Below are 9,061 nucleotides of genomic sequence, written 5' to 3' on the forward strand. Positions count from 1 at the left end.
GTCAACTGGAACAAAACCAAACACAAACCAAACTGCACCAAACTTCTGAGGAATCATAACCAGAACATCCAGAACCAGAATCAGCGCCGGGATCAGGAGGTTCTGAGGCGGACCGGTTTCGGTTCTGATCCGGTGGTTCATCATTTCAGAACCTGCAGGATATTAATAACGTCTCCAGAACCTCAGCTGACCTCAGAACCGAACCGTGCCGAGCCAATCAGAGAGCAGGACCAGCTGATCGAGCCTCTGATTGGCTCTCTGCTCAATCAGTCAATTAACCTGAGAAGCGATTGATCAGCTCACGCGCGGAGCGGACACACGGTCACGCGCTGATGTCATCATTCCACGGTTCCGCCGCAAGCCAGAGCAGGTTAGGGTCCAACGGGACGGTGAGCATCAGAACCGGTTCTGATTCTGACCCGGGCGGTAGGGGAGGCCTGGGGCTCCTGCAGCCGCGCAGCAGCGCTGGTGGTCGGGCAGAGGGAGTCTGGGGTCCCGGTGTGTTCCTGCAGGTGAGCAGCTTTACTACGAAGCACAGATAGGAGGACAGACAGGAGGACTCACTCTGAGCAGAAAAGCCTGACCTGCTGAACCGCCATTACACAACATTTTGCTTTATGAAATAAATGAATAAGAGCGCGTGAATAAACCTGAATGTTATGTTTTAATTAGAGTTAAATAAAAGTTAATCTGATCAATGAAGATGAAACTGAACAAGCTTCATCGGAGTGACTCCTCTTCAATGTTGGAGGATTAGCTGTGACGTAGCTTCCGGTGACGATCCTCTACGAGTACCGTCGCCATAGAAACCAATATATCTGACAGGGCCAGGCATGGCCAGGGACGTAAAGTTCTGTTGGGCTCTGCAGGGACGGTTCTGGGACTGGGCATGCGTGATGACGTCACTCTTTGTTTTTGCTATGGAACCAAAACAGGAAACAAGATCAAACAGAAAATTCTGGTTCTGGATCAGAACCTTTTACAGGTCCAGAAAAATTAAAACAACAACTGAATGAATCCATTAATATCTGCAGCATCCTGGGAAAAAGAAGTTGAACTTTGAACTCCTGACAGGTCGTGACCTCCAGTTCCCAGATGAGCCAATCAGACTTCAGAACCGCTTGTGAATTAATCTCAAGGTTCTGCAGAACCTAGAGATAAAGATTAGAAGCTTTGGGACAATCTGAGAAAAATCCATTTTAATTGAGTTCCTGAAAATAAAAGTCCTCAGTAGAAGGTTGTGAATGTGAAATATTTTTATAATTTTTGTACAGCTGGCGGTTCTGTGGTGGTTCTGTTTGACCTGGTCTGGTCTTACTGAATCCAGATAAGGCTTGAACCATCATGTGGATCCGAATAAAATCACTGCGGTTCTGGTTCTTTATCCCAGAATCAGATGAAGCCAAAAGTTTAAATCTGTGTAGTTTTTATTTTCTTGAAGATTATCAGAAACTTCCGGTCTTCAGGGGAAATGAAGGGTTTGCTGCTCTCTGGCGCCACCCTGCGGCTTCCTTTAGCCTCTTTCCGAGCAAAGAAGAACCAAAGTTCGGTTTCCATGGAGGTTCCGGATGTTATTTTTATTATTTTACTGCGGAGTTCATTTATTACAATCTACTTCACATAATGTCTTCACTCTGGTTGTTTTCCTTTTTTATGGGTAATTTTAATCAACCTTTATTCTGGAAAGGTCCTTGTCATCCGTCGGAAGCAGGTGTTTTTTTATTTTTATCAAACTTTATTTAAACAAACAAGAAAGGCAAATACAACAGTGCAACTCTGTAGAAGACATAATGGAGCAGATTTCAAAATGGAAATACAGAGATTGTTAAAGAGAAAAATAATAATAATAATGAAACAATAACAAATACCAACAAGGGGATTTATATGTTAGAATTGACAGATTGATGTTTTAATTCCGTTAATAATTCAGTCAGGTCTTCAAATGATCCAACAGATTTCAAATAGATCTGGAATTCAGATAAAACTTCACTCTGGTTGTCTGATAGGAAACGCCATCAGTTTTTCTTTTGTTCAATAAAGTTTGTAAAAGCACTTCCGTTGCTACGTGTGACGCACCCGGAAGTGTTGGTGCATCACCCGCTGCGCCTAGCAGCAGAGGCTAACAGCTAACTCCAGGTGAAGCAGACCCAGAGAGGTGAGGACAGGTGAAGACAAGAGGTTTAGTTGGGAGACACCAACTACCGGACTAACCAGCTAGTTAACAAGCTAACCATCAAATGATCTGGAGACTGGCAGCTGCTAGCTGTGTTAGCCGTTAGCTTCTGCTGTTCTCCACCTTCAGCAGGTAGCGGCGGTTCCGACCGCTGGTTCTGGTCAGAGGAGAGGAACCGCGGCCTGAGGGCGGGCCATGGAAGGAGTCAGAACCAGCAGTACCACCGGGTTCTACTGGTTCTGACCCAATGTAGGATCACTGTGGTTCTCTGCGCCAGCGCGTCTCACCCTGTCTGTCCCCTGCATGTCCCCTGTCTGTCCCCTGCATGTCCCCTGCATGTCCCCTGTCTGTCCGCAGGGCTGCGTCTGGTGGATGGAAGTGTGCCGCTCAGCGATGGGACCAGAGAGAGTGCTGCCGAGCTCAGAGGACGAGCTGGGGGAGGACGAGCGTCCGGTGGACGGGGCGGTGCTGCCTGGGGGGGAGGACGGGGTGGAGGAAGAGGAGGAGGAGGAGAGCGGCGGGGGGTACTACTACCAGCCTTTGAACCAGGACCCGGACGGACCCGGGGAGCCGGAGGAGGAGGACAGGGGGGACACGTCCCACTCGGAGCAGCTGCAGCAGCTGCAGCACAGGATAGAGGTGAGATCTGCCCAGCAACAGGTGACGCATCTCTCCCACCTGCTGACGTGCCCCGTCTCACCTGCGTGTCCCTGCAGGTGATGGGTCTGCACCTACCTGAAGCTCCGCCCCCAGACAGCGAAGAGGAGGAGGACCCGGAGGGGGCGGCGGCGCAGAGGAGCCGAGCGTCCATCCCCATGGATCCAGGTGAGACGTCCAGACAGGTTAGCTCAGTGTTTCTCAACCTCTTCCGGCCCAGCCCCCCCCAGCCCCAGCCCCAGCCCTAATCCAGCTCCCTCACCCCCCCACCAAAACATTTGTAGGTTACTTTGCACTGACAATTATTTTATCACTAATGTTACCATCACTATTGTAGATGTTTTGAATCGGCGCACCGATCATGTTTTCCCGGACACTTCAGCGCCTTACGCTCCTTCACCTCGCGCACATAACGGGGTAAATGTAGCGAGTTTTGCCCTAAACGTATCGGCGTCTGGAGGAGGGGGGCTGGGGGGGGAGGCGAGCATATGTTTCTACTCTCCTTTGTGGGGTTGTGCCGATTTATGTTTTCGCATCCACCTGAATAATGTGTAGTTGCGCTCCTGCCCATGGCACTTCAACAATATTATTTTACCTTTTATCTGGAAATAGTGTCTGTTTATTCTTGCCATACAGTCTCTGTATTAATTATTGCTCKAAAGGTCTTGCCATACCAGTTTATTCCTCTGTATTTACTTTAGTTTCTTAGTTTATTCTTGCATTTTGTTCTTCATTCATTTCCWTTTAGTTTCMTTTGATTAGTTTTATCCTCTCTTGGTTTATTGCTATGTCCACTTTAGTTTCTTTCCTGTTGCTACATTTATTTTATCGTTTATTGACCATCAGTAATCTTCACTCATCACCTGCTGTGCCGCCTCATCGTCATGTTTCACATCATGTGTTGATTTTTCACTGTTCAGCGTCGGATTCTCTGTTTTTATGCCATAATTCACATCTAGTCCGTCGCTCCGTTTCATGTCCCGTTTCTCCTGTTTCAGAGTTTTGCTCAATGTGAGCGTCTTTTTTTAACCCTTAAGGTGCAGGGCGGTGGGGAAGCGTATCGATGGGGAAAAGGCAGACTGACATAAACCTTTTAAAACAACGGAAACAATTTCTGCATTCTGMTTRTTGAAATKTWAAAGTGCTGTGTTGTTCTATCACCCCGTTTCATACCGGACCACTTACAGCTCCGTGTTAACGCTATAAAATGAACGCTCTCTATCGAGGTATCACCATGGAGGGATTTCTTTATTTCTTTAATTAAATGGGTTCATTTTTCAGAGGGATACTCAGTGAGGGTATCGTGATTTTAGTAATTACATGTTGATAAGAGTGATTTTCTGTTGTCCTTCCATGGAAGCGTCCAGCTTTCAAACGGAAATAAAACACAAAGTGAATCACAGCAGCGTCATCAGCTGGTGTAACGCTGAACTGATGCGGTGAAGCTACAAACACTGAATAGCAGAAGAGCTGCCATCGATACAGCTGCAGCTAAACATGGTTTAATGTTACACAATACAGTTTTACCAAGTAGCTGAAAGTCTAAACTCGTATTGTTGTGGATTTAAGGTGTAAAGTTTACCTTCGACCAAACGCCCCCCAAAGGCATCCCAGCGCCCCCCTTTTGTAAAAATGTCCGCCAGCGCCCCCTGCAGTCTTCTGAACGCCCCCTGGGTGGCGGTACCGCCCACGTTGAGAACCGCTAGCTTAGAGGAACCGGATCGGATTTAGGATTCTGTTTAGAGGTACCAGAGATTAGGCTGTCTAGAACTGGGTCAGGGCCCGGTCCAGGTTCTGCTCTCCTGCTTACAGATGAGGAACCACTAAAGGAACAGATCGGGTTAAAGGTCGTGCAGAACATCACTTCCTGTTTGACCCTAACCTAAGGGTGTGATCTGACATCACTTCCTGTCTCTGCAGCCCATGTGGAGCTGGTGAAGAGGACGATGGCGGGCGTGGCGCTGCCCTCGCTCGGCGTGCCGCCCTGGGCGCAGCAGATCTCCGACGCCCAGTGGAGCGATCTGGTCCAGAACGCGCTGCAGGAGCGCCAGAGTTCTGCCGGGCTGCGGATGCTGCGCCGGAACCACGTCCCCTGAACGCACCGCCATCCCTACAGGACCCTGAACGCACCGCCAGCAGCTGCAGCCTCGGCTGCTCCTGGTTCCGATCCGACCCAGATAACTAATGTTTACTGACTCTTTGTTCTTCCTTGGTTTAGTCTGGACCAGCTTCCTTCCGTCTTATTGCTCTCATGTTTCCTGTTGTGTGTAGAAACAGGAAGTGGTCATACATGGGGGCGGGATCTTCTTTATTTCTGCTGTACATGAACATCTGTACAAATCACCGTGTGATGCTCAATAAACATCTGGAACAGCGCCGCCTGGTGGTGTCACGACATAGGGTGGTGGGGGCGGAGCTTATCACAGCCAATGGGATGATGACATGCCGGCTCAACAGATGGAAGAGCGATGAAGAAAACAGACGTGCTGTGGGCGTGTCCTTCATGGGGGCGTGGCCTCCTGACATCACAAAGCCCCTCCCCCACCTCAGAGCTGGTTAAATGATTTGTTTCCTCTGAGCAATCAGAGTTCATGTCTGAAACGCCTGGAGGAACCTGCAGCCATCGCATCACTTCCTGTGGCGACTGGACCATCAGAACCGGGCTTGGTTCCTGGTGTTTGGGTCTAAGCCCTGATTGGTGGTAGCCCTGGCGGAGGCCACGCCTACATTCGCTGCGTCTATGCAGATCCAAAGCTGATTGGCTAAGTGAGGTCAGAGGTCACAGGGACATTCATCCACGCTGAGTTCAAGTGCAGTAAAGCACAACAGGAGCCTGATGGCCCCACGTTTCCATGACAACACCTGGGCAGCCCATAACGGGGGTGGAGCCGGAGCAGCCAATCAGGACGCACCTCTGTGGACTCGCTCAGGCGCTCGGCGGTCTGAACCGCGGCAGCCTCAGGGGGGATGTGGGCGTGGCTTGTGGGCTGATGTTCAATCACAGTGGAGCGCTGAGACACGGCACATGGACAGACGGGTGGAGCTTCTAGTGTCCTACTGGTTCGGGCCACCAGGGGGCGGAGCCGTGGAGAGGGCGGGGCCTCATGGGGGTCAGAGTGCCTCCTGATTGGCTGTGAGGAACTCCTCGGCCCTCTGGTGCGCCTCCAGAGCTCTGATGGTGTAAACGTCCTGCGGCAGCTCCGACTTCCTGCGCATCAGCGCCTTGTCCTTCTGCAGCTCCTTCGCCCCCTGCAGGCCAGACGGAGAACTGGTTAGCCACCGCTAGCTAGCGTAGCTCAGGTCAACAGGTGTGTCTACCTGGGACGCCTCCGTCTCCACCGTCTTCTTCAGCAGCTGGATGTCCTCCGCTGTCGGAGTCTCCGTCTCCATGGAGATGAAGGCCAGACCGCCATCGCTGAACATCAGGAACTGGAACGCAGCACGAGTCAGAGACACACACACGCACACACACACACACAGCATCACTCACCTCTTCCTGTGGGTGGAGTCCAGGCCGAAGGGGGTGGAGCTTATTGCTCTGCAGGTAAACAGAAGGAGACATGATGCCCAGAGACCTTCATCATCTTCATCGTCATCCTCAGCCCCCTACCTGTGGGTTCTGCCGGGCCAGATCCTCGATCTTCATCCAGACTTCGTCCCGCTCCTTCAGCTTGTATTTCTCTCTGCATGAGGAGCAGAAACAGGTCAGTTCTGTTGGTCCGGTCCGGTCCAGAGGTTCTGGTTCCTAGGACCTACTTCTGCTTCTCGGCCTTGTAGTGCTGAGTGCAGTCGTCAAACAGCTTCTGGTTCATCTCCATGAAAAGCTTCAGAGCGTTATAGATCAGACCGTGGATCGTCCTGAGGAAGAGGAGGAGGAAGAGTGTGTGTATTAGTGTGTGTGTCAGTGTTGGTATACATGGTTTAGCCTGCCTTTTGACCTGAATATTGTGTATCAGTGTGTGTGTGTGTGTGTCAATGTGTACTTACGCACCTGTCCAACAGGGGACATTGGCATCGTTTTACACTCACCCAACAGGGGACCCTCCGGCCAAGAGGGGACATTTTTAGGTCCCCTCTTGGACATGCTCTAAATCAAGTTAAAAACATGTTAAAAACCATCTGGAAAAAAAACTTTTGCCAAGAGGGGACATCAGTGTGTGCGAGTGTGAAGAGTTAATGCTCAACAGCGCCTCAGCAGGTTGGGGCATGAATTACTATGGCCCTTTAACACACTCCACTTATCAAAACAAAGAAGCCTAGAGAAGCCTTTCAGACTGTGGAGTGGCCACTTTGAGAACAAACCAGGATCTAGAAACACACTTTAGTATTTTTTAAAGAAAAATATAAAAGTTTTATTAAAGAGGAATTTAAAGGCAGGACTTGGAAAAAGCAATAAGAATAAAATGTTATGTAAAAAGGTCAGATTGTTTTCTTCTTTTGTGTTTTCATGAATAAATTTTCTTCAGTTCCAAAACATTCATTAGCCACTTTTAAGACGTATTTCAACCAAATTTAAAATTAACATTTGTACTTTATCTTTATTTAAAGGAGTCCAATTTGTGTTAGTTTGTATTACAGAAAACATGTTTTCTCTGAGGCCACCCAATATAACTTATAAATGATTCCATGTGAGACATATGTGTGAATTTTAATGCTTGTTGCTTCAATCTATATTTATAGGAATGGATTTTATTTATTGATTTGCAGTACAGAAAGGAAGTCCCCACTTGGTCTGTACAGAACGACACAAGTCCCCTCTTGGATAGGATGGAGCGACATACACACTCCAGGACGGGGGGATGAAGAAGAAATGAACTGAATTATTTTTAAGACAAACAAAATATGTAAGCAGAATCTTTCAGTTGCAGTTGCACTTCATCCAGCACACCTGGAGTTCGGCAGCGATGACGGTCCTGGAGCATAATCCCACCTGGACAATGGGCCAGAGAAAGAAAGCGGCCTTGATTTGGATTTCTAAATTGGGCACCAACTTACCCCAAGGCTTGAATGAGCGATGACGAGTCATTCCTCATGGAGCAGGACGGCCTGCGTCCCCTGCTGCCCTCAGCGGCTCTTATGGTCTTAGGACCGTTTTTCATATTTCTACCACCGACATGTCCTGGAGCGCCGCGTGCGAGTGAAAGGTGGGGAGGGCAGTGTGTGTGTGTCGGTGTGTGTGTCAGTGTGTGTGTGTGTCGGTGTGTGTGTGTGTCGGTGTGTGTGTGTCAGTGTGTGTGTGTGTCGGTGTGTGTGTGTGTCGGGGTGTGTGTGTGTGTGTCTCGGTGAGTGTGTGTCGGTGTGTGTGTGTCGGTGTGTGTGTCGGTGTGTGTCAGTGTGTGTGTGTGTCAGTGTGTGTGTGTGTCGGTGTGTGTGTCGGTGTGTGTGTCAGTGTGTGTGTGTGTGTCGGTGTGTGTGTGTCGGTGTGTGTCGGTTTTTACTTGTTCCAGTGACTCTTGGAGTTCTTGTACAGAGCTGGGAACATGATGGGGAGGATCTTGGCTGCGTTGTCGCTGATCAGACTCATGATGTACTCGTTGTTCCAGTAGTACAGCGCTCTCTCTGCAACCTGGAACCACAGCAGAACCTCCATCAGAACCAGCAGCTGCCGCCGCGGCCGGCCCGGTTCTGGTTCTGGTACCTGGAAGTGCGGGCTGGACACACACTTGGCCAGCTGCCTGAAGAGCGGCTCCTGCACCTTGACGAACTCGGCCGGCTCGATGACGTCCAGGATCTCCTCCAGCTCGTTCAGGAACATCACCTCCTTCGGACTGTGGGTTTTGGGCCAGAACTTCAGCAGGCCCATGATCACCTGGGGAGGTCAGGGGTCAGAGGTCGGCAGGGGTCAGCGGCCGGGCCGAGGAACCTGCAGCGGGAAACTCACCGGCTCCGTCAGGCCGCTGTCCTTCTCCAGGAACTGGACCACACAGTAAGCCAACTGGGGAGCAGAACCGGGTCAGAGCCAGCAGAACCAGCAGAACCGGCAGAACCACACACTCACCTGAGGGTGGTACACACTCAGAGACTTGACCTTGTGGAGCGGCAGCAGAACCCGGATCAGAAACATCTTGTGTTCTTCCTTCAGAGGCAGAGCGAAGCCGTTGATGATGCTGCAGGAAACAGAGAGAGCGGCCGCGTTCCAATTCAGTTAGAGAGAGAGCGGCCGCGTTCCAATTCAGTTAGAGAGAGCAGCGGCCGCGTTCCAATTCAGTTAGAGAGAGCGGCCGCGTTCCA

General features: G+C 50.2%; 2 protein-coding genes across 3 annotated transcripts in view; one reads left to right on the top strand and one right to left on the bottom strand.

The window, feature by feature from the left end:
• Positions 1-49: 49 nt before the first annotated feature.
• On the top strand, positions 50-5,205 carry mea1 (male-enhanced antigen 1). Of its 2 annotated transcripts, none has more exons than XM_017308899.1 (4): positions 50-512; positions 2,531-2,812; positions 2,890-2,998; positions 4,751-5,205. In XM_017308899.1, exons 1-4 carry the CDS (start codon positions 333-335, stop codon positions 4,924-4,926), a joined length of 747 nt encoding a protein of 248 aa, XP_017164388.1. In that variant the 5' UTR covers positions 50-332; the 3' UTR covers positions 4,927-5,205. The 2 variants fall into 2 exon arrangements, with proteins under 2 accessions (XP_017164388.1, XP_008428732.1); XM_008430510.1 differs by lacking the exon at positions 50-512 and adding an exon at positions 2,044-2,155.
• Positions 5,122-9,061, bottom strand: part of ppp2r5d (protein phosphatase 2, regulatory subunit B', delta) — a 13,757-nt gene continuing 9,817 nt past the window's right edge. The window contains 9 exon segments of the mRNA XM_008430509.2: positions 5,122-6,079; positions 6,149-6,259; positions 6,321-6,368; positions 6,441-6,513; positions 6,587-6,688; positions 8,269-8,396; positions 8,469-8,639; positions 8,712-8,765; positions 8,829-9,009. Coding sequence (XP_008428731.1) covers positions 5,942-6,079; positions 6,149-6,259; positions 6,321-6,368; positions 6,441-6,513; positions 6,587-6,688; positions 8,269-8,396; positions 8,469-8,639; positions 8,712-8,765; positions 8,829-9,009 — 1,006 coding nt within the window. The 3' untranslated portion in view covers positions 5,122-5,941.

This window comes from Poecilia reticulata, linkage group LG15 (genome assembly GCF_000633615.1).
Source record: "Poecilia reticulata strain Guanapo linkage group LG15, Guppy_female_1.0+MT, whole genome shotgun sequence".
Taxonomy (NCBI): domain Eukaryota; kingdom Metazoa; phylum Chordata; class Actinopteri; order Cyprinodontiformes; family Poeciliidae; genus Poecilia; species Poecilia reticulata.

Excerpts from the sequence above, each read along its gene's own strand:
- mea1 (XM_017308899.1), top strand. The coding sequence starts at position 333 with ATGTCATCATTCCACGGTTCCGCCGCAAGCCAGAGCAGGTTAGGGTCC. Across the intron at positions 2,813-2,889 it reads AGCTGCAGCACAGGATAGAG|GTGATGGGTCTGCACCTACC; the intron begins GTGAGATCTGCC and ends GTGTCCCTGCAG. Across the intron at positions 2,999-4,750 it reads GTCCATCCCCATGGATCCAG|CCCATGTGGAGCTGGTGAAG; the intron begins GTGAGACGTCCA and ends CTGTCTCTGCAG.